General features: G+C 35.2%; 1 protein-coding gene across 2 annotated transcripts in view; it reads left to right on the top strand.

Annotated features, from left to right (window-relative positions):
* The window catches only part of LOC143226280 (voltage-dependent L-type calcium channel subunit beta-1-like), a 90939-nt gene that overhangs the window by 57076 nt on the left and 7384 nt on the right, over positions 1-26479 (top strand). For both annotated transcript variants that reach the window (XM_076457035.1, XM_076457037.1), the window contains 7 exons: positions 2542-2664; positions 3514-3647; positions 10900-10997; positions 13800-13933; positions 18225-18364; positions 19923-20035; positions 21786-21937. In XM_076457035.1, the coding sequence (XP_076313150.1) occupies positions 2542-2664; positions 3514-3647; positions 10900-10997; positions 13800-13933; positions 18225-18364; positions 19923-20035; positions 21786-21937 (894 nt within the window). The remainder of the gene's footprint in view (positions 1-2541; positions 2665-3513; positions 3648-10899; positions 10998-13799; positions 13934-18224; positions 18365-19922; positions 20036-21785; positions 21938-26479) is intronic.

Here is a 26479-nt window from a genome sequence, read left to right as displayed (position 1 = left end):
GAAATCTCGAGCAACTAGAAAACTCGCTTGTGAATTTGTTATATTTAAATATATAACGTAAAAAAATATTAGAATACAGGTCTGACGTCATCAGAAAAATTTAGTGTTTTAACCCATGGTGACGAGAGTAAAAAACGGCTGGTATGGGTAGAGAAAACACTATGTAGAGGAGCGCTTCATACCAGCCGTTTTATATATATATAATTTTAGTGTTTTAAGAGGAATGAGGATGCAGCTAGGAATGGCATTCTTTAAGTTACTTTCTCTGCCCATGCAACCCTTACCATGAAGATACCTTCAATGATACTGAAACACATGCACACATTTTCTGCAACACTTTTAGTCTGGATCATGTTTCACACTTGTCCTCACATCATGATAATAATTTCTTTTGGTTTTGTGCTCCCAGACCGCGTAAAAAGTGTTTTCCCACGTAACTGGAACTACACTATCACACTGTTTGCTGTAGACAGTGGTATTGCAACTAACCTGAGGATTTATCGTCTATATTATTTAAATATGTGACTTTGTGCAAGTATGTTTATTTCGCAGAAATTTTATGTTCATAACATGGCTGTTCATGTTCTGTATACGGAGCTATATTTTTTTTGTAGAAGCAAACCATTACATAAATAGCCATCTTTCCAAAATTAACTTTTATCCACAACCATGTTGTAGGAATTCAGGTTTGTTTGTTTTTTCGCGCAAAGCTACACAAGAACTATCTGTGCTAGCCGTTCCCTAACTTAAAGGTTTAGGACTAGAGGGAAGGCAGCTATTTATCACCACCCTCCGCCAACTCTTGGGCTACTCTTTTACCAATGAATAGTGGGATTGAGGAGAACATTATAAGGCCCCCACAGTTAAAAGGGCAAACATGTTTGACGTAATGGGGATTCGATCCCGCGACCCTCAGATTACGAGTTGAGCTCCCTAACCACCTGGCTATTGCCAGGCCTATGCAGGTTTGAATAAAAGCATTTAAACTGAATAGGCTATACAGTCCTACGGTGGCTAACAATCATGAGCTTGTAAAATTGACATAGTATTTACTGGCTACTTATGTAGGAATTTTTATATATTAATCTCTACCTTGTTTTTGTTGTTTTTAGCATTCCCATCGCTACATCATACTGATTTTTGCACGCAAAAAAAATGTTTCTTGTTACGTCACTTTCAAACAGTTTTATTTTTATATATCAATGGTAATATATATTATTGTTATCAAATCAGTTATGCCAGTTTCTTTAATTTTGGATTACGTGGGGGACTAGTGAAGCTGGAGACATTCCTCTAGCACAGTATAAGTACCCTAGAGTACTGGACCAGCGTCAAAGGAACGTTTACAGAACCAATGCCTACAGTCGAATCGGCATCATACACATCCATGATTTTGAAGTGTAATACCATGCATCGAGCTTACAGTTGCCAGGTTCGGCTGCAATGAAAATTTGAAGAATATTAGACCCCTATACAGTGTATTGTTTTGATAATTAAGAATCTAGGGTTTTAAAACTCAAACATCGATAGGATGTGTAGCAGAACACATACCCTCGCCACACAGTGTTGATCAACGGCTCTCAAAAAATATGCATATCTGTTTGTATGTCCGTCGTTATTAACAGACACGGACAGTTTTTGGCAGGAGAATGAGAAATAGTATTATACGTATGTCCACTAAGTTTAACCAAAATCTAATCAATTTTGATTGAGCTATAGGGCAAAAATAGTGTGGAAAATTTGGTCCCATTGTTAACAAATAAGAATTTTGTGGATTTTTGTGATCATTCAGGTATCTTGACCTTTGTCTTTGTCCCACCAAAACTAATAACTTTCAAGTTGGGTCATTACGTCATGCGGTGGCCATTATTCTCTGGACCAATTCCTGTATATTAAACACTACTTTACTTAGTGACATACGTCAAGGTTAATTGTATGTGATTTCATGGAGGGTGTCGATTTGTATTCTAGGATTTTTCCATTTATTTATTAGTTGGCTGTGTATTTTATGGAAAGACTTACAAGTAAATGAACAAAGTTAGAGACCTTCACAAGTGTTTTAAATTATGTATTTTGTGGAAGGATTTCTGAAAGAAGTACATAGTTCAAAAGGGCCCAGTGTTTTAGTCATTATGTGGATTACACTTTTACAGAAATATTTAGATACAATAAAACATAGGAAGTAGAGCAAATATTCAGTATTGTTCAACCAAGTTAATATACAAATACTATAGGCGAACACCTTTGTGTTACAGGATTATAAGTCATAATATTAACATCATATATTGATGTAAGTTGTCCGTCGAGAGAAGTCGGAATTTTTCATATATGATGTTCCAGCGAAAAGTCTGAGAGTTTCTAACACTAAACACTGGGTTTCAATTTCCAAGGTGGGTACAGCACAGACAGTCTTTTGTGTAGGTTGATGCTTCATAATGAAACGAACACTCCCTAAGATTCTCTGTAGAACTTTTTATATGATAATATGGTGTTACGTACCTTCTGGCCTTTTTTTCCGACTTTGTATTCACTTATTTTCAGTCGAAACCCGTGGCATTTGCAGTTCGAACAAACATTGCTTATGACGGAACTTTGGACGATGACTCAGCCGTTCACGGTTGTGCAGTTTCTTTCGATGTTGGAGAATTCTTGCACATTAAAGAGGTAAATATTTATAGTTTAGATTATATTATTTGAGAAACATACAACTGTTTTATAACAATCATCATTTTGAACTTCATTCTTTTTGTGTTAGTTTGCATGTTTTACTTAAAATAGTTACATAAAACTAAAGGCTGGGTGTGTGATGTTTCGATTTCTAAACAAAACTGTTAGGATAGATCGCGTTTATTACCGACTTCGTTTTCTAGACTAGTAGCTACTACCACTGTGATAGAAAAGGTGTATAACCTCTTTTTCTTGCCGAGTGCAGCTGTGACAGAAAGGATGTGTAACATTCCTTGTTTTCTAGATGGTGTATGATATTCCTCGTTTTTGTTGTTGTAATTAAAATTATTTACATAGCACTTAGTGTTTAAACATTGTATCTTACTGTTAACTATTGTCTGTACGTGATAAATAATGTTACATAATACCATTTGTCACTCGTAAGGTGAGTAATGTACATGAATATAGGAAGGACATGTGTTTCAGGACAGTGCTTACTCTTCTTATTAAACAGCCCGGCATGTCCAGGTGGGTTAAGGGGTTTGAATCGTAATCTGAGGGTCGTGGGTTCGAATCCCCGTCGCACCAAACGTGCTCGCACTTTCAGCTGTAAGAGCATTATAATGTTACGATCAATCCCACTATTCGTTGGTAAAAGAGTAGCCAAAGAATTGGCGGTGGGTGGTGATGACTAGCTGCCTTCCCTCTAGTCTTACACTGCTAAAAATTAGGGACGGCTAGCATAGATAGCCCTCGTGTAGCGCGAAATAAAAAAAAAAACTTATTAAATTAAACATGATTTGAAACGTCAATATTTAGTCAAAAATGTGTTTGTTTATTTTTCAGAAGTACAACAATGACTGGTGGATCGGTCGTCTGGTGAAGGAATGTTGCGACATTGGCTTCATACCTAGCCCAGCAAAATTGGAAAATATCAAACTTCAACAGTCTCATTGTCGTGTTGGGAAATTCCAGCACAGGTATCAACATGCAGAGAAAAATAAAAACAAATCTGTGAATCGTTTCGTTTTCCTTGGTCTATGTGTGTTTGGGGTTTTAATCCTAGAAAAAAAAAAAACGTCGTAGAAATGATACCTTTGCACAGTAAGATTAAGTAACCAGTTGTTAACAGATTGAAACGGTACATAAGTTGGGTTTTTTTTTCCCTTCTACTTAGTTTGGTACATGTAACTCAACTTGGAGACAACCTTTAATCTTGACGGTTAATGAACGTAATATCTAAGAAGTAACTGGATGATAGGTTTGTGCTTTCTATAAAAAATGTTTAGGCTTAACTATAAGTTTAAAAGATCTCGTTTTGAAATAACGTCATTCGAACTTATTACACTCTAAGAGATGGAATTACTTGTTAAAAGAATTGCTTAATAAGTGATGCTTACTAAACGTTAAGCTAACAATCATTTGTTAATGAAATATATGTCAACGATATGTTGCAAAAGGCCCGGCATGCCCAGATGGGTTAAGACGTTCCAATCGTAATATGAGGGTCGGGAGTTCGAATCCCTGTCACACCAAACATGCTCGCCCTTTCAACCGTGGAGGCGTTATAATGTTACGGTCAATCCCACTATTCGTTGGTAAAAGAGTAGCCCAAGAATTGGCGGTGGGTGGTGATAAATAACTGCCTTCCGTCTAGTCTTACACTGCTACATTAGGGACGGCTAGCGTAGATAGCTCTCGTGTAGCTTTGCGTAAAATTAAAAAAACAAAACAAAACATGAGTGACGGAGTGCACACTCACCTCTTTGAGGTAGGGATGCTTATATTTATTATTAATGAAGATAACACGAATTGCATTGATCGAATTCATCTTAAATGTTTTTGTGTTTCACTTCTGCAGTACATACAGTTTTATCTTGTGTTTTTTGCTGTATATGCTTTAATTTTACATAAAATATACCTCAATAAACTCCTTATGAAAGTTCGGTTTTTGTGCATAAAAATGTGACAGAGAGTGAACTAAAACCAAACTTTTTGCTTGTTCTGTAAATAAACGACCTTATAACACCAAATTGTTGTTTTTCTTCAATTGTAAGTTCGTCGTTTTGATTTTTCAGTTTCTTCAAAAGGGTTCCACTAAACTAAATGCAACCTGTAACTGAGAGTACGAAGCTACAAATGGTTGAAATAATAAATATCAATGACTCAGTTAAACTTATTATTTAAACCATTTGAAGCCATGTACAACTACAAGTTGTATAGGGTTTAGTGGAACAGTCCTGAAGTAACTCTAAAGAGTGTGCAATTAAAGAAAAACAGCAATTTTGTGTTTTAAAGTTTATTTCTCATAATGAAACGACCTTTTTACTCCAGTATGTACTGCAGAAATTAACAATGAGTTTTTGGCTATGTTTGCTGGATGTTTCGCGTACAGACTTACTTCGAATTAATTTATTTATGGGCCCAGTATGACCAGGTGGTTAAAATGTTTTGAGGATCGCAGATTCAAATTCTAGTCACACCAAACATGCTCGTCTTTTCAGCCATGGGGACGTTATAAAATGACGGTCAATCCCACTATTTGTTGGTAAAAGAGTAACCCAAGAGTTGGAGGTGAGTGGTGATGACTAGCTGCCTTCCCTCTAGTCATACATTGCTAAATTAGGGACGGCTATGGCAGATAGCCCTGATAAAGCTTTGCACAAAATTCAAGACAAACAAACAGATCATTTATTTATTTTAGTTTATTTCTCTAAATCCCTTTATTTATGCTTTGTTAGTTTATCATGTGGTAAATCCTGAATTGTTCAAGTATGCGAATAAAAACACCGCATATATCTGACATATATATGTAATGTGGTTGGAAGGACTATTGTAATACTTAAATTTAATCATAAAACCAAACACCGATTTAATTTTATTAGTATCGAATAATCGTTTTTCTTATGGAAAACTGGGATCTATTCTCATTACTGAACCTGCTTTGTTATTCAGATTAGTAACCTCAATCAATGCAAACCTCTATACTGACAGTAAGTCCATATACCTTCCTATAAGCAACAAACCACACAAATAAGATAATACCGGTGAATAAATTTACGTAATGAGCAGTTTTTGAAGGAGCTCACTGTCTTCTGCAACTCTGTTGATTATTCCATCGAGATCAAGACGCACAATAACGTTTGTTTTGTTGCCATCAGCACAAACGCCACAGAATGTCCATGAAATATACCTACTGCAATCAGCACAAACGTTTCCAAATGCTCATGGAATATATATGTTGCCATCAGCACGAATGCCTCCAAATGCCATGGGATATTCTGCTTCTCAGTCTGTTCTTGATAAAATTCAAGATGGAGAATATTTTCTCACAGACAGTTGTATGATACACAGAATCAATAGAAAATTGTAGGCCAGGACAACTATGTTATAGGCATCAACCTAAAAACTGTATTGCGACAGGACTTGGTTGCCAACAAATACGCATTTCTTACAAACCGAACATGACTTGCTTACCACCTACATTTCTGCTCCTTACTTTTCCCTACAAGTTTCTTTTGCAGTTTGACCAAGGATTCTTCTGCTGTTATCTCTTCACCTTACCCCAGTACAAAGCTTGACTGATTAATTTACATCACAAATGTTCCACTGGAGAGAAAAATCATGGTACATGTTTTTATTAGTTATGTTGATAATTACATTGTGAACTTGTGTCCTATATCCTGTAACAAAATCAATTATTTGTTTGGTTTGTTTGTTTATATTTTAAGTTTTGCAGAAAGTTACACAAGGGCTATCTGCGCTAGCCGTCCCTAATTTAGCAGTGTAAGCCTAGAGGGAAGGTAGTTAGTCATCACCTCCCACTCCCAACTCTTGGGCTACTCTTTTACCAACGAATAGTGGGATTGACCGAAACATTATAACGCCCCACATGGCTGAAAGGGCGAGCATGTTTGGTGTGACAGGGATTTGAACCCAAGACTCTCAGATTACGAGTTGAACGGTCTAACCACTTGGCCATGCCGGGCCGCAGTTATTTGTTTCTCATGAACAAACACGCCGCCATGAGTTTCTTCTCCCGATCTCTCTTTTCAGCTTGTTCTTCAGGTTCGCGGTCTTCCACTTGTCACAGCTCACCATTTGTCAATTTTACAAAATTATCTGCAGCTTTGTTAACAATATTTGATGTTGCGAGCCTAACTAACATTTTTTCCTGACGTACACGACTTCCGACTAATTTCATTCGTCAAATTAAATAGCTATGCTCTTGCGTTTACAACCGTTGTGGTATCTGTTACAACTATATTCAGTACTCGTGCCTAACACTAGACAAAAACTTGATGTGGGGACTCTGTTGATAGATGTGCAGTATAGCTTTTTCATTGTCTTTGCATATTTTCTGTTTCATCAGTTCAGTTGCCAATTATGTTTTGTTTTTATGTTAGTAATTGAAACGAGTCTTTCATAGCTGAACAGTTGCAATCTGTTCTCCCAAGGAGCTAGCTTCTCGTGAATGTATTCTGTTAGTAACGTGTATTATAACAGACCACTGATATTCTGATGCGATATACTGAGAACATCCAACCTTCTCTCACCTCTTTTCAACAGTTTCCTTAGTAAACTATCGATGTAGTTTGAAAAAGTAAATTTATGAGGGCATCTTATTGCTTGTTTCTATACAATCAGGTGTTTTTGCAGATAAACGTGGTAATTGACAAGAAGTAAAATAAACTCAAAAACAAAACGCTGTGATTATTCTTTAAAGTGTATACAGCCTTTGTTTACCTTATAGCTGATCTCCTGCTTGGCTAGCACTTTTACAATGTCTTTCACCCACTCTGATAACTTACGGATTTTTTTTCCCACTTATTCTCGGTTTTGTTTGTTTTTGAAATCCGCACAAAGCTACTCGAGGGCTATCTGTGCTAGCCGTCCCTAATTTAGCAGTGTAAGCCTAGAGGGTAGGCAACTAGTCATCAACACCCACCGCCAACTCTTAGGCTACTCTTTTACCAACGAATAGTGGGATTGACCGTCACATAATAACGCTCCCACGGCTGAAAAGGCGAGCATGTTTGGCGCGACGGGGATGCGAACCCGCGACCCTCAGATTAAGAGTCGCACACCTTAACATGCTTGGCCATGCCGGGCCCTTATTCTCGGTGTACATAGATTTAATTATAAAATAGTAAATTGTCAATATCTTTACTACTGACTTTCAGACTCTGTGCATCATATATTTTTTTATCTCCTTTGACCCTCTGAATATGTATGATTTTTATATCCTCATTAAACGGATATCTTAGCAAGCTCTTAGCATACGGCAAGCAGAATGAGCAAAATACAGTACTTTGTCCTTGTTAGTGCTATCCTTGGCTTCCATTGGCATACCGGTATGGCTGCTAATATACTGTACAATGCTCGAAACCGGATTTCTATACCCGTGATGGTCAGAGCACAGATAGCTCGTCGTGTAGCTTGTGCTTAATAACAAACAACAACCAAACAGTTATATCCTTTTGAAGAAATATTTCTTTGTTATATGATCATTTACGTTTTGTTATGGAAAATAATTACAGTGAGCTGATGTATATTAGGGAGGTCGTAATAACTGAATGTGGAATTTTGCGCAAAGCTCGTCGAGGACTGTATACACTAAAAGTACCTAATTTTGAAGTGATCGATAGACTAGAAGGAAGGCACCTATTCATCACCGCCAAGTGCTACTTCACGGGCTACTATAGTCGAATGAAGGGAGGTGACTGTCAATCTTATAATGTATCCACAGATCCAAAGTGTGGAAAGTGATTTTTCCTTTGTTTTTTGCGGTAATTAGATGCGAACTATGGAGTCACGGAACGATAACTATCACCTATATTTGTGAAAGAGAACAAATTTGTTGCGGGTTTGGTGCCTTGCTATGTCTAATTAATTTTTTTTCGTATTGTAACCTCGGTCCAAAGTATTGTGTCGTGATTGTTTCAGGATTAAAAAGTCAATATCTACTACAGTGTACTTTAATTAAAACTGGCAAGAGCAAAGGCTAATAATTTCGCTTTGTATTTTATTTTACACGAGTTTTTCTTATATAATGAGTTATTTGAAACCTTTCCTATTTGATGAGTCTAAGTAGATACAATAAACAAAACATACGAAAGTACCCGAATCTGAGTATTTTTACTTTTTAATCAGGACCAGTCCACCAACTAACTACTGAAAGCACCAAACGTCTGTCGTTTTCAAAATCTGCGTGTATTCGGGCCTGGTTAGGTGTGACGGTAGTTAATAACACTATGTAACAAAATTTTTGTTTTTTCTCGTTCCTAGGCAGAAAGTGTTATTTTCCAAGTGCTTATGCCTAAAGTAAATAGTAAAAAAAACCTATTTTTCTCTTCAAAATTTGCTTTTATGACCTGGGAGCGTATTACAAAAACATGGGAGACTATAATTGAGGACTGATACGTGATAATGATTTACATTACAGTCGCAAATCTCGAAAAACTACTCACTTCTGGACATTTTTGTATAACGTTGGTATAAATACATGTAAATATTGATTCATATGTTGTTTTATTCAAACCTTATGTAAATGAAAGTGTGCAATTTTGCCCGTTTTTATATAGAAAATAGGTTAATATCTAAATTTCATTATCCAAGTCACAAAAGCTAAGTTTGAAGGAAATAATGGCCTTTTTATGTACGTTTAAACATAAACAGTTAAGAAATAACACGTACTGTCCAGGAACAAAATTTGTGTTACGTAGTGTAACACATATTATATTGTAGGAGATGCATTGTCAGTAGGTTACTACGTTCTCGTAGTTAGGTGTGATAGCAGTTAGTAATGTATCGTAGGGAAATGAATCTTTAGTAGGTTACCATCTTCTCGTAATTAGGCCTGATAATAGTTAATAAAGAAGTATAGTAGAAAAACTATGTTATTAAGTTCTCGTAGCTAAGTGTTACAGTAGTTAGTAATGAAGCTTAAAACGGTGATTAGAATGAAATAGAATTTTAATAACCTGTGTCGAAATGTGGGATTAGCGATGTTTATATCATCCGGGTGTATGAGTCTTGTTAATCCGCCTACTTCATCTTTAACCTGTAAATATTTTAGCGCATAAAAGGTAAACAGATAAGAAGTGTAAATGTCGGTAAAACGCACGGTTTGACATGAAACTGGATTTTTTTCTAAGAGCATAGATTAATGACCCGGTTTAAAACAGAAGTGAACAAGTTATGTACCGTCTGCGTGGGTAGAGCCGAGATTAAAGATCCACAGAAGAAGGGAGAGATTCTCACACGACATAACATATATAAAACAAAATCAACGTTTTTTTCGTATCGACGCGTTGATAACTGAAACACGCACGTGAGCCTTTTTTTGTACATACTTCTGTATTTTTATAAAGTGAGTTTGGAAAAGGTTATGTGTATTATACTAAACAACTACGTGTGCTTGTATATCTTTTAACGGCTCTGCATGGCCAGGTGGTTAGGGCGCTCGACTCGTAATCCGAGGGCCGCAGGTTCGAATCCTCGTCACGCCAAACATGCTCGCCCTTTCAGCCGTGGGGGCATTATAATGCGATTATCAGTCCCATTAGTCGTTGGTAATAGAGTTGGTGTTGGGTGGTGATGGTTAGCTACCTTGTCTATAGTCTTACACTGCTAAATTAGGAACGGCTAACGCAGGTAGATATTTTGTAGCTTTGCGCGAAATTCAGAACCACCAGTATCTTTGTATACACAATTTTTTTTAATTCAAGGCGAAGTTGGCTTTTGATCTGTTTTATCGTTACGACATTTGAATACGTTATTCATAATTAACTTCAACTTACAGTACGTTACAGTAAAATAAAATAAAAACTCGAAATTCATAGTCGCTTTCAAAATACCGTTTTAAATTTAAAACTACAGTAAAGTTGTTAAGACGTGTACAACACACGTCAAGAGAGTTGAATCTAAAATATGGATGAAAAAATAAAGTGAAGCTACTTATATACTACGTTCGTGAAGAAAAAAAAACTGAACTTTAATTGGAAACAAAGCTGTAATCTGACAGCTCATCTCATGAAATAAGTCCATATACGTTCCCAAGAAATCACACGATGAATTTTTCAATTTTGTTAAGCGTGTTTAGACTTTCTTTTACAATTTTTATCGGTAGGTTACGTACTAATTCAGGGCCGTCTCTCGGCTAAATTATTTACACTATCATTTCGAAACAGTTTTTTCCAATCTTTTTCTGTTTTTGACTTGACTTTACAGTAACAAGTCTGGTTCTACATCCAATCTTGGAGGATTAGTAAATGATGTTTTGTCCAGTAAGCCATCTGGTTCAAGAGGATCTACTCCACCTACACCAGGTAAGCTAAGAATCTAAATGTTACACACTTTACGTATTGTTAACATTAAGACCCTTTTTAATACACGTGCTAGACAAGCTGAACGTATGTAATACGCCTTTCTGTTCATTTCATCTAATTACATGGTCATCAGCTCATTACTTATCACTATATGTTTTAATATTTCTGGATAAGACGCTTAACTCAGTCTGAGGGTGGCGAGTTCGAATCACCGTCACTGATAACGTTTGCTTTTTCAACCCTCGGAACGTTATGCTATGATGGCCAATCTCTCTTTTAATTGATAAAAACGAGTTGCCCAAGAGTTAGCGGTGAGTTGTGTTGATTAGTTGCCTTCCTTCTAATCTATCATTGCTGAATTAGGTACAGCCAGCGCAGATAGCCCTCGAGTGGCTTTGCGCGAAATTCAAAACAAACTAAACTTTTATCATTTTAAATATACACTTAATTCTGTTATAGTTTATGTTTTAAGTTAATAAGACAATTTTAGACTTGTATTTGGATGTTTAGTATTAAATCATAAACAAAAATTTAAAACTAATTATTTCTACCATTTTACAACAACTCAAAATTACGTATACTGTCATACAGTATCTCGTTGAGGAAGTAAATATAGCATCACTAAATGTATGCTTAAAAAGATTATAACACAATATTTTAATGAGCGTAGATCGATCTGTTATGTAGCACACAAAGAAACTCCTGTAATAAATAACATGCTAAAATCTACCACGAGCCAAAATAAACCATTGACCAACTACATATTAATACCGAAGGCCAGAATTTTAAAAATGTTCATTTTATGATAGCTGCTTGGAGAAAAAATTTCCACACTTGATATGTACTTAAGTAAGGCCGTGTATTCCTCTGGAAGAAATATTTGCGCTGTAATTCACATCCATTAAGAGAAAAAGTAATGTGTACTTTATCTCCCATTTGTTTGAAGAAAATGTGGTGTGTGCTTTAACTCACGTTTGTATTAGGAAAAACGTATGTGTACTTTAACATCCTTTATTGTACATGAAATTGTGATATGTACTTTAACTCACATCAGTTAGGAGAAATTAAGCTATTTAGATCGTATGTTTGTGAATCAATTTACCCAGTGGGACAACAGTAAGTCTATGAACTTGCAAAGCTAGAATTAGGGATACGATTCCCTGCAGTGGATATAGAAGCTAAAGGTGGATTTGTCTTGAAAACAAATAAATAGTTTACTTCGAATACTTATTTTAGTTTTGTATGGCGTGACATAAGATAAAACACAAGGCTAAATTTTACAACAACAGTGAATTAGTGAAGTATATATCTGATCGAAACGATATTTTCCAACTGCGCTTCTGTCTTGCTTAGAATTCGTTAACTTGCGATTATTTAGTTGGAAGTTTATGTGATCAGTCTGAAATTCGTTCCCAGCGATATAATCGCTTTTACTGCTAAAGAGAGAGAAATTACAGTTGTAAACTGAACAACCGTGCGTCACTAACTCTGTTGTTAAAACAAATAGTAATTCCAGTTGATTTGAACGATGCGGAAAAATTTAATAACCTCTTTATCTAATTGACTTTCTACAAATAAAACTCAGTTTTCGTAAGAGCTTAAATTTATATATATATTATTCCAAGGAGTATATCACTGCCTAGTTCACGTCCAAATTACACAAAAAACTGAAACCTAAATGTTGCTCAAAACGACAGCCATTCTGAGATACATTTCTATTTCAAGTGGGTTTCTCGTCATCAAGAGAAACTGAAACCTAAACCCTGCTATACCCAATATATAAGTTACTGGTTTTTAGTAGAATCTTAACTCTGCTGTTCGCGATAGCTTTGTTTCGTTTTAGAATTTTTGTGCAAAGCTACACGAGGGTTATCTGCGCCAGTCGCCTCTAACTTAGCAGTATAAGACTAGAGGGAAGGCAGCTAGTCATCACCACCTATTGCAAATTCTTGGGCTGCTCCTTTAGAAATAAATAGCGGAATTCACAGCATGTTATAAAGCACCCACGGCTGAAAGGGTGAGCATAATTTGTGTGACGGAGATTCGAACTCGCGACACTCTGATTATGAATACCCTAACCACTTGGCCATGCTGGGCCAGTGATTACTTACATAACACTTTTCTGCTATCCCTACCTTGTGAATAACACATGTTAAAAGTTGTGTTATCTCTATTATAGTAGTCTATACTGCATACTTGTTTGTTTGTTCATCTGAACGACATCTTATTGTGAGGGGCACGTGGGAAACCCCTGAGATACAGCATAGATGTCCTTAGCTATTAAATGTGGAACCCACCATCTGAAGCAGCTAATTTTACTCCAATAGCGAGATTGACTCTTACCTGTGTAATGGAAACAGAGTTAAGACTTGCAAACCTTGAGGTCAGGAGAAACTCTGAACATTAGTCCAATACACTGGTCATGCATAGGCCATATTTTTCAGTCAAAATTAGTTATCAGTCATCAAAGAAACTACAATATTAAAAAGTAAGGACGATATACAAAAGACAGTTTCGTACATACTTTCTAGAATTGTGTAAAATGTGTACATATTTGTATAGTTATGTATAAGTACTTTAATACTCAGAAGCTAGAGATTTTTAGAAAGAAACAGTTTTAAATACACATACATACATACTTTCTAGAATTGTGTAAAATGTGTACATATTTGTATAATTATGTATAAGTACTTTAATGCTCAGAAGCTAGAGATTTTTAGAAAGAAACAGTTTTAAATACACAGAATATAAAGTACTGTTAGAAGTAGAAACCTTGAAGTGATAATTATTGTTTTATTCCAGGATTTGACGTGGAGCAAAATTATACTGACAGCAACCGCGGAGAAGACAGTGATACAACTAGTAACATGAAGCTTGGTAAAACCAACATCAGTGGACATCCATGCAAAGAAAAGAGGAAAACGTTCTTTAAAAAGGTGAGAAATAGATCGAACACTAGTTTGTTACATGAATCAGTTATCACACTAACTTAAACAAGGTAAGAAATAGATCAAACATCAGTTTGTCACATGAATCATTCCTTACACTGACCTAAAGAAGGTAAGAAGTAAATCAAACATCAGCTTGTTACGTGAATCATTCTTACACTGACTTAAAGAAGGTAAGAAGAAGATTAAACATCAGTTTGTTACATGAATCATTCCTTACACTGACTTAAAGAAGGTAAGAAGTAAATCAAACATCAACTGGTTACATGAGTTAGTTATCACACTGACTTAAAAAAGGTGAGCAGTAGATGAAACATCTATTTCTTACATGAATAATTTATCACACTGATATAAAGAGGGTAAGAAATAGATCATACTTCTGTTTGATGCATGGATCAATCATTACACTAACTTAAAGAAGGTGAGAGGTAGATCAAACATAAGTTTGTTACACAAATCATCACATTGAAAGTGAGAAGTTAATCAAATATTAGGTCGTTATGTAAATCAGTCATTACGATAAGTTAAAGAAGGTAACAAGTAGATCAGATTCCTCAAAACTGAATCTTAAAAACTTCTTCAGAGAATTTTCACACGAAACTATCAACATAATTTCATAGAAAATAAATCTAAAGAAACAACCTCACACAAAAATATATTAATTCTATAAGCAACTTAAAATAAAACAACATAAAAATTCTAAAAGCAAAAAATGTTATAATGAACACAAATGAATACATTTAAAAAATGAACAACATCTTATCAGATACAAAGAAATATAAACTACTAAACACAAATCTAACAAGAACACATGAAAACAAGTTAAACAAAATACTAACACAAATGAAAAACAACAACACAATCTCAGAAAACACTTATTCTTACATTCCAGAGACTTATTCATGCACACCACAACTATACAGCACCCCCAAACCACAGAAACCTGATTGTCCACTACAACCGGTAATGTTGACCTATAAATCATTTAACTACAACCTCGCACCCCCAAACCACACAAACCTGATTGTCCACTACAACCCATAATGTCGACCTATAAATCATTTAATTACAACCTCGGTAAATATATAGTGTGGGCATTTTCTAAATATGTAACATCAACTGGCTCCTTTTTCAAGGAATACTTCAACTTTAAATATATTCTTAATTAACTAAATCATAAAGCCTTAATGGATAGTTTTGATGTAATCTCCCTTTTCATGTAAGTCTCAATAACTGAATCCTGCAATATAGCTTTAGAACTTTATGTCCAAGATCCCAACCCATTGATACACATTCCCAGCAACCAATTGGCAACCCTTATGCAATTCACTACCACGAAAACTGGCTTTATGTTCAGTAACCAAAACTACCTACAAATAAATGGCCTAAGTATGGGGAATCTTGTGTCACCAGTTCTAGCCAACATTTTTGTGATACAGATTGAATCACAAGCTATCAATTCAGCCTTACACTCTACACTATACTGGTACAGATATGTTGATGATACAATTGCTGGATTCACATCTATAGAACACATGCTTAGTTTTTCAATCATGTTAACTTGATACACCCCAACATTAAGTTCACCTGTGAACAGGAAAACACTAACCAAATAGCATTTCTCAACCTCAAAATCACTAGAACTGATACACAATTCAAAACAGAAATCCACATAAAAATCACCCATACTGGATTATACATTTCCTGGGACTCAACACATGAAACAAAAACTCAACATATTAAGAAACCAAATAAACACAGCCACAAAACTATTCTCACTTTATAAAATTAATGATGCAATTAACAGAATAAAACAACACTTCATCAACATCAACACATTTCCTCAAAAAAATGTGGAAAACACTATACACATACACCTAGACCAACAACAAACAAACAACAAAAAATCCCAAGTTACAACAAACTACAAAACCTTATACTGCTGAATAACATGTTTCTGAGATCAGCGAAAAAATAACCAACATTTGGAAAAACGTATAACAAAACCACAACATTCCAGTAAACACCAAATTTATTCAAAAACCAGGTACAAAACTAAAGTCCATACTATGTAAAAACTACACTGACCAACACAACACCAACATAATTGATAAAATACAATGCAACAACTGCCACTACTTCTATATTGGAGAAACAAGCAGAAAAATGGAAACCATGTTCAAAGAACACAAAAAGTCGCCTTCACACGTTTTCGAACACTACAAATAAAACAAAACACAACATAACCATAGAAAACGCCCAGATATTAAGTAGGGAACAAACATAAACAAATCCAAAAACTAAAAGCCCTACTTATACAGCAACTAAAACCAAAATTAAACCAATATAAAGGAACACCTTTATACCTATACTAATTAATAACCTATCATCCACATGCAACATCCCCTACAATCCTGTACCCATTTATACTCTTGTCCCTAAGACATGTGTCCATCAACGTTTACATTCAAACTCTTTCCTTTTTAACCTGAAGATGACCTAGGAAGGTCGAAATGTTGTTTTCTCCTTATCGATAAAAGTGTTAATACTCTACCAGCCGTTCTGAGATACAGATCAAACAGCAGTTTGTTTCATGAATGAGTTATCACACTGACTTAAAGAAGGTGAAAAGTAGACCAAACATCAAGTTATTACACAAATCAGTAATTAAACTGACTTAAAGAAGGTGGGAAGTAGATTAAACATCAGTTTGTCACATCTTTCCTTACACTGACTTAAAGAAGGTGAGAAGTAGATTAAACATCAGTTTGTCACATGAATCTTTCCTTACTCTGACTTAAAGAAGGTGGGAAGTAGATTAAACATCAGTTTGTCACATAAATCTTTCCTTACCCTGACTTAAAGAAGATGGGAAGTAGATTAAACATCGACTTCTTACATGAATCTGTTATCACACTGACTTGAGAAAGGTGAGAAGTTGATCAAACATCAGTTTTGTTACGTGAATCAGTCGTTACACTGACGTAAAGAAGGTAAAAAGTTGGTCAAACATCAGTTTTGCTACATGAATCAGGCATTACACTGACTCAAAGAAGGTGAGAAGTAAATCAAACGTAAGTTTGTGACATGAGTCACTATATTGACTTCGTAGTCTGAAGAGGACGGACGATATTCAGGCACTTAAACTGAACTTGATTATCTTATTTTGTTTGAATTGTTCTCAGTATCGCTACATTCACAGAACGTAGTACCGACAAAATGTTAACCATCAAGAAGTTTCAATGAGATACGAAAGCGTTAGTTCAATACGTAAAAATAAACCTCTGTAAACAAGCGACAGCATCGAAAATTTTTGTCACACTAAGAAATAGATATCGGGAAAATGAACTACTTGGACTGACCTAAACTACGACAAAGTACAAGACGTAGGATTTTGTCTTCTTAATTTCCTGTAGTTTGTTGAATATTAATATATTTTCGCAGGAAAATCGCACGTGTTATGTTGTCAAGGCAAGGTTCAACCCAATCTGTTTGGGGTAGGTCAAAGTGCGCGTGTCACGACCTTTTTACAGAGTTACTTTGAAAATTTAAACTATTTTAATATTATTTTACATTAGTAATATTAGAATCAAATTGTAGTTCAGAAATAAAGTTTAAAATTATGCAAGTTTTTTTCATAGTTTGGAAATTCATTTCATTATTTTTGCTTTGTTTTTTAATGTTCCTATATTCCTATCACTTGACATTTTTTGGTAATTTAAAACCGAAACTTGGGCTATCTTCGTCGTGAGGCTTTAACCGCTTAATTTTATATTAGGCACTGCTCAAAGAACAATGAAACTATAAAATTAAATTTAAAACAGATATAAACTGTTAAGTATAAATAATTGTAATATTATGATTTAATCCGCAGATTTTCTAGGAAGAAAAAAGTTAAGTATAGTTGTTTACAATTTTTTGTGGTGGTTACAGGTTTGATCAAATATATGTTAAATATATTCTGTTTAGAATCTAAGAAATCGTGCTTGTATCATACAAACTGAGTTTCTTACGTTAAACATCAAATATTTGTTTTCTTCTAAATTCCAGCGTAGTCATTACGAATTTCTTTGTTTTCATTAAAAAATGAAATGTGCACTTTGGAAGTTTTCTTCCTATCAACGTTTTTTGTTTGTAGCATAACCTAAATTTGTTGACAGGTATAAAAAAAACCTATATCTGATTTTTTATGTAATTGTAAAAGTAGGCTAATTTAGACTAGAATTTGGAAGAGTGTCATAAGGAAAGTAGTGTATTTTTTTCTGTTAAATCTTTTTAGACAGAAAGCATTCCACCATACGATGTAGTGCCTTCCGTCCGGCCAGTGGTCCTCGTCGGTCCATCTCTCAAGGGATATGAAGTCACGGACATGATGCAGAAAGCCATTTTTGATTTCTTAAAACATAAGTTCGAAGGCAGGTAAGGGGGAAATAACAACTTACAAGTTTATTTTAATTCAGTTTTTAAAGTTTGGAAACAACATGTCAAAAACTCGTCCTGTGAGCTGCAGCTGTGCGTCCTGTGAATGTAACTGGATTTGTTACATCGAGTTATTGTTCGATCAACTTTAGTAACAGACCATCATAACCAAATCTCTTCCACGATGACTATCTCATGTACCTTGTATTTTGGAAAGAAAGGGATTAACTTTTTAACTTTTAACCATTTCCTTCCGATACCTCTTTTGTGGTGCTTCTTGTTTTTTTGTTGTTTTTTTTTGGGAGGGGGTCATGGCCGATATCTCACATGCTACATGGTTGGATATGACAATGTTTCTTAATACATTCTGATTACTTGCATGTTTTGCGTTGTTGGATATGACAATGTTTCTTAATACATTCTGAACACTTGCATGTTTTGCGTTGTTTCTAATTCTAAACGTTCCTTCTGCATGTGTTTTTTGGTGGTTATACACGAACTGTTTTCAAACAGCCCATACCATTTGTTAATACTCATACCAGCCGTTCTGAGATGCATCAAGAATCATTACCCAGACCTCATCACGCCTTTTTGTGTTTTGTTTTGTTTTGTACAATATTTTTCAGCGTTTTCGCGCCTAATCTTTGGACGTGTTGACGACGTTTTAGGGTCCATGGATCGGTTTGTTTTGAATTTCGCGCAAAGCTACTCAAGGGCTATCTGCGCTAGCCGTCTCTTATTTAGCAGTGTAAGACTAGAGGGAAGGCAGCTAGTCATCACTACCCACCGCCAACTCTTGGGCTACTCTTTTACCAACGAATAATGGGATTGACCGTCAATTATAACGCTCCCACGACTGAAAGGGCGAGCACGTTCGGTGCGACGGGGATTAGAACACGCGACCCTCAGATTACGAGTCGAACGCCTTAACTCACCCGGCCAGGGTCCATGGAAGCATCGTGAAAATAGTAAGCAGAGAAAAAAAGTATTTTAAAGAACAAGTTGAATTTATAAAAGTTATTTAGCGTTAATATATGTTGTTTCTGTGATCTAAGTGTGAGTGAGATATATGGCCTTCGAATTTAAGCAAAGCAATCTAAACAGTGATTAGATAAAAGCAAAGTTAATCGTCTGTACTCTTAATTACGTGTGAGATGATGTATACTACTTCACTTGTTCTCGTTAGCATTAGTCAAGTTAAGCTGTTTCCTAAACATAGTCTGTTTCAGGTAATATTTTGAGTATATTTCTGGAATTTGTCAAAACAATCTTAAATTATTTTGCCATTGTTTTTCTTATGATGTTAGACAACATTAACAAACACAATTTTAAAGTCGGATATTTAAAATGGAACGTTGTGAAGTTTGCAAAATACCTTTGATTTATTCTTACTTTCTACGCGTTTCAGACTCAAAATTTTAGCAACATGTTTTCTTAAAATCTGCATTAAACGTAAGAATGATAACAGGTTTACCGCTTTTTTAGTGAGTATTTAGTGTTTGTCATGCCACTGTTACAAATGTTTTGTTGTAACTTATTAGATTTTTTTTTGTTTTAGGATTATCATCACACGGGTGACGTCCGACATCTCCTTGGCCAAGCGATCTTTGCTGAACAACCCAAGTAAACGAGCTATTGTGGAGAAATCTAGTAGTCGCGCGTCGTGCTTAGGTAAGAGACCCTTTACGTTACATATTTTTATGTCTCCGATATTCGTGCAAACCTATCAGCCAAGATGTCCTTAATAATAAACTGATAGACTAGAAGGAAGGCAATTGGTCTTTAGCACTCACCGTCAACTCTTGAGCTACTCTGGTGAAACAGTGGGACGTGAGCGTCACCCACGACCCCAAAGTGAAAAGCAATATTTTTCATGAACGGAAAGAGAACCATGGGCCCATATATTCACGGTCTAGCACAACAACCGTTCCCTACATCGTAGAAGCTAAACCAATTGGGTCGGTATGGCCATATGACTAGAGTGCTCGATTCGTAATTTGAGGGTCACGGGTTCGAATTTCAGTCACACCAAACATGCTCGCCATTTCAGTTGTGAGGGTGTTAGGGACCATGGAAGCATCGTGAAAAAGTGTAAGCAAAGAAAAACTTTTAAAGAAACAAGTTGAATTTATAAAAGTTATCCTTAGTAAAAGAGCAGCCCAAGAGTTGGCGGTGGGTGGTGATGACAAGCTGCCTTCTCTCAAGTGTTTACGCGAACACTCAGAACAAACAAACAAACTAAGCCAATGATTTAGTTTGTTTTCTTTCTCAGAGTAGTATAAAGTAGGCTTACTTCAGTTGTAAGCATAGACAAGTTTGTCTTCATGGTGATGACAAATCCACTAAACTTAGTTAACACAGTTAGTGCTCAAATTTTCCTTCTTTTGGCTGAAAAGTGAAACATTAGGGTCAAATTTACGAGAGAAAGAAATATGCACAAATTCAGTTATGAACAAGAAATATTTATGTATATAAAAGAAGAGAAACTCTTCCAATGTTTGACGCATACTCCAACTCGCAATTTTTAACATAAATCTCTGTTTATTTTACTGTAAAGCTATACTATGGATTATCTGCGTTCTACCAACAGCAAGGGTTCGAATCCTGAACTTTATCGTTGTAAAACTGTAAACTTATGCTATGTCATGTGTATGAATAGATGTACGATTTGGTTTTTTGTAATGTTGCTTAAAGCTACATGAGGACCAACTGCACTAGCCGTCCCTAATTTAACAGTGAAAGACTAGAACAAGTCATCACCACCTACTTCCAACTCTTTGGTTACGCAAGTACCGATGAATATGAGATTGAGCGTCATATAATAACGCCCCCACAGTTGAAAGAGCAAAATATTCATATCTGCAACTCAGGATTGCAAGTCTAGCGCTCTAACCACCTGGATAAGATTAAGTGCCATGAAATTTGGTAATATAATGTAATAAGCATATTAACAGTTACCCACCTAATACTTTTATATATATATATACCTGAAGGTGTTGACAATCTTTTCAACAGCAACTGTTATGGTGCGAACGCCTCTTCCAAACTGGCGAAGCATTATTAGAACTAAATATACTTTTCATACATTAGGCCTATTATATTTTAATACTTTATTTAGACATTTAGGAATTTGGAATATTAGAAGATTGTCTGATGATAATATTCCAAACACACTGTACTCGTTTTTGTAACTGTTGTTGACCTGAATACCTTGTCAATGTATTCGACTATTCTGAATCATGTTTAACGTCGTTTGTGAACCTATAACTGTATAGTGTAACGAGTATTTTGGTGCAAAAATTTACAAGATATTGCTCGTATAATTGAACTAACATGAACTGCTATTAAGCCTAAAATAAGAGTGAAATCTTTGTAGTTTTGATGAATATAACTAGTGAATTTAAATTTTCTTTCTTTCCAGCTAAGGTCCAGGAGGAAATAGAAAGAATATTTGAATTAGCTCGGACGTTACAGCTGGTGGTATTAGACTGTGATACAATAAACCACCCTTCCCAGCTTACCAAGACTTCCCTATCACCTATTATTGTATATCTTAAAATATCTTCCCCAAAGGTGAATCAAATATTCATTTCCATTTACAGTATTGTGAATTTGTGTGACGTAACAAAGCGTTCTTTGTAATGGGGTAAAAAAAAATTACCGTAAACGTTAAATGCTAGTTTTTGGTAAGCCCAAAATTTCTTTATCGATACGATTTATTTCTATCATAGCAGAGGAAGTTATTTTCACATTAAGATAGTTTACATTCGACTACTTATTTTGTAAACTTTCATGAAATTTCGTCAGTTTTTCAGTTTCATAAAACTGTTTTTGCTTCAGTTTTTAGCTGATTTTACAGCTAATGAACAAGTACTGTACGAATGAACTGTACGATCGTTTCCTTGACGACTGTGATTTTTCTAATATAATAGATTTTTTTTTTGTTACAATAAAACTTCATTTGTTCCTGCACGTAACCATGACGACCTATTCCTCATTCTCGTGTACGACATCTTCATCATTTAGGTAATAAAGCTACGATCGCAATTAGGCCGGTCTTTATATAATTAATTGTTATATATTTTATGAATTATGGATTTTTCACTATACTACAGTGTCTATAAAAACATGCAGTCTACTTTCTGTGACACACCCTTAATATGTACTGATACGATGAGAAAGCCAAGTAGATTGCTTCATCCTGATGTTGCTTTTCAGCTTTTTACTATCGTGAAAAAAACTTTAATTGTGCCTGATAGTGTTAGTAGTTTTTGTCAAATTTCAATTTCTTGAAGGCTGTTACCAAATTTTTACAAACGTACCAATAGTCTCTTATTATCATGATGAAATATTATATATTAATTAACAGTTTTTATTATGAATGGTTAAGGATTTACAATAATTGCAACATATCTGATTTAGGACCTGTAACAGGTATAGCAGATTTATCTAATATCGTACAATGACCTCATTAGGGTCTGTTGAAAGTCATAAAACTGCTGTGACCAGGGAAAGCGTTACAGGAGGGACATCCCCCTGAAACTTTGTTCTCCACTCAAGCTAATGCTGTAAATTAATTTAACTGGTTGTTGTTAAGTGCAAAGCCAAAACACGCAATGGGGCATCTGTGTCCTGCACACTATCAGTATCGATATCTGACTAACGTCGTGCAGAACAACCTCCGAATCATTGGGGAACCATGAATCGAATAATTTATTTTAGAGTTGGCCCTCTCATATGACTCATTTGCTCTCTAGTTTAAAAAAAATGGAACTGGAACTGATTGTAATGTGTGTGTTTTAGGCCGTGCAACAATTACATTTGACGTCCGTGCTCGTGTTTCTGGCTGTGTTTGTTATTACGAAATTTATTTGATTTTTACAAAATTCTTGAGTTTAAATATTTTTGTAGTAGAAGGCGTAACATGATGTAGCATTACTAGTCTAGTTCAAGTTATAATTTGGATCTCAAAGTTCGTTAAATGATGAAAAGCTTGGAAATCTGGTTGAATAGTTAAAGAAGAGTATTAGATTAATCAATTTTAAGTACTTAACATTGAATGTATTGTTAATGTTACTTCTAACCCAATGCAAGTTCAGGCAATAACGTCAACTAGTACTTTGAAGGACAGCCAACATGGGCAGTCCATTGTTGGGTCATTTACATGGTTATTTGTAAGTTTTTATTATAAGAGTGTTTAAGACATGTTTTGAAACAAGCTCTTATACTTTTGTCTTCGTCCTACAAAGATTATTAATAATTTATGATCAGTGTACGTTAACAATATACGTAGTGCAGTTGGTTGTATCAAAACAAATTTCAATGTGCAAATGAGCAAGTCACTTGAAAATCACACTCGTTATAAAGTCCCAGTTGAACGAACAACCTGTTTCTGACCTACATTTTGGCATTGTTTGACGTTACGTAGATGGTTTTATGCCGGCTTTTGACACTGTTAAGCAAATATGGATCAACTTGGAGAACCAGAACCATATAGAAAAAGACATAAAACAAATCGTTCCTCAGCCGTTGGAAACAAAGTGTGGTAACTTGTAATAGGTGAGAATGGACGAGCACTAAGCTGAGTGACAAAAGTCGTCCACGGATCCCATTTAACAGTAGGCAGCATAATCCAGAAGACTATCCACTTGTACACGAGATTAACAGGACATAGGTTAGCCAAGTAGAACTTCCAGCCACACCTCCAGTTTAAATGCTACCTCAGTCAGCTGTAAAATGAAATGAATATTCATCCTATTCCATATTAAGGCATACCAGCCGAGTTGCCGGATGCAGTGCCTGTGTTTTTCTATAGGATTGAAATGTTTAAATAGATGCTGGGAAACCTTTGTCTTCCTAAGCTAGATGAAATGTGGGAAAGGTGGTGTGCTATTGACATAACAACCTTGCTAAGAATTCTTTTACAATGAAAACCACGCTGCTAGGTTATTGTCCACATTCACGGTTGTCAGACAGAGCTTGACTGGTCGTGGCGATATGAACTGTAACAATATAAATATAAATGACTCCACTGTTGAAACGAACAAACTAAGAGGAACAATATAATACAATAAATGAAGGGCACTCAATAAAAGTAAAACCTATTGAATCAACCATTGGATACCAGCGTTATTAACAATATTTTGTCCATAATCTCGCTAATATCCCTCAATATATGTCTAACTTAGATTAGCCCTAAATCCATGAACCGAGTTATGTAAAGGTGTGAAATAATCTTCGTATGTGTGGTATAAAATTGTTTGACACTTTTGACAGCAATGTTTACAGTGTAGCCTTCGACTAAAGAAAACGAGACATTTAAATAAGTAAAAACAGAAGTCGTGACTCTCGTAACCTATGTTTGTATCTATGTTTTATGAACTATTCGGATGGTAAAAAGAAATACTGACACGCTCGTCTTTGTTTATTAAAACGAGAGTTTTCATCAAAAACTTATGATCTGTTTCCTGCAGGAATTCTCTTTAAAAGCTAACTTTATTATGTTTTACAACGAAGGAACATTTCTTGACTCGTATACATAATATATCAGCAAGTTGAAGTAGCCAGGAAGTTGACTTCAGTTACAGCTAATATAATAATTGAAAATTTTAAGCTGATCAGTTGTTGTGTCTATTTACAGAAAACAGTTGTGACAGTGGTGTTAATTTCTTTATACATTTTGTAATTTTAAAAGGAACAATAGTAACGGTTTTGGGTTTTCACAGATAGCAGTCAAATTGAATAGATTCATAGATACATTATATTATATGTATTAGAACACCAGACTGACCTACATTATATTATATGTATTAGAACACCAGACTGACCTACATTATATTATATGTATTAGAACACCAGACTGACCTACATTATATTATACGTATTAAAACACCAGACTGACAGCAGATTTCCCATTTTTGAACATTTTTTAGAAATCCAATTTTCAGTTTAATGAACGTGTATCATAAACTGCATCTTATGAACTTATAGAATTATTATCCTCAAAATCTCATAGAAAGACTTACGTTGAGTGATGAGTATCAAAGGCTTACTACACAACCGAAAACATTTACAGTGTCTGAGAGACTTGTTACTATGGTATTACCGTATTTGAGTTTTACTTGATTACGAGAAACCCACTTGGAATAAAAATGTAGATCATAACGACTGATATGGGTATTAACACTTTTAATAATAAAGCAGAGAATAACCTTTCGACCTTCCTAGGTCATCTTCAGGTTAACAAAGAGAGAGTTGGCAACTGACTGTTGCTGGGGCTTGTCTTAGGGAAACAAATGTAAACAAAGGTAAAATCAAAGAAGACCTACCTACACAACAACTAAAACTAAAATTAAACCAATACAAAGGAACACCTTTCTACCTATACTAATTAATAACCTAACATCTAACTGCATCGTTCCCTACAATCCCGTACTCGTTATAATCTCGTCCCTAAGACAAGCGCCCGGCAACAGTCAGTTGCCAATTCTCTTTTTGTTAACCTGAAGATGACCTGGGAAGGTCGAAAAGTTGTTCTCTGATTTATTACTAAAAGTATTAATGCTCATACCAGCTAATTTGATATACGTATTTGAGTTTCTTGGTTTCTAGGAGACTTGTTACTGTGGCATTACTATATTTAGGTTTAAGTTAGTTTGTTTCTAGGAGTTTTAATCCTTGCAATATTAAGGTATTTAGCTTGTTTCGTTCAGGTTAAGAAATAAGATTGAAAAAGTTATTAAACAGTTTTATCAATATGTATTCTCAAATCAAACTAAAAATCTTCTTAACTTTAAAGATAAAACTGGTATATATTAAGGTAGCCAATGCTAGTTTACGAGTTTCGATACCCGCAGTATAACCTAGAATATTTAGGATTCACCGTAAGGATTGTAGTTCAGAACATCGTGATCTCAAAACGATTTCCTTTTCTAGTGTCACAGTGTAATGCGTGAGAGAAAGGGAAATAGCCTTCACAGTATAGCTCTTAATGTTGAGGAAAGAAAGCTGTGAGCTTTGAAGGCATTAGTCAGACAGATGACAAAACGTACACTGAATCAGAAGATTAGTTTGACTGTGCCTGTTTTAGACTTTACCATAGTTATAAGTATCGAG

Source organism: Tachypleus tridentatus, chromosome 9 (assembly GCF_004210375.1).
Source record: "Tachypleus tridentatus isolate NWPU-2018 chromosome 9, ASM421037v1, whole genome shotgun sequence".
Classification (NCBI taxonomy): domain Eukaryota; kingdom Metazoa; phylum Arthropoda; class Merostomata; order Xiphosura; family Limulidae; genus Tachypleus; species Tachypleus tridentatus.
The sequence above is the reverse complement of the archived record's forward strand: the minus strand, read 5'-3'. Positions and strand labels throughout refer to the sequence as shown.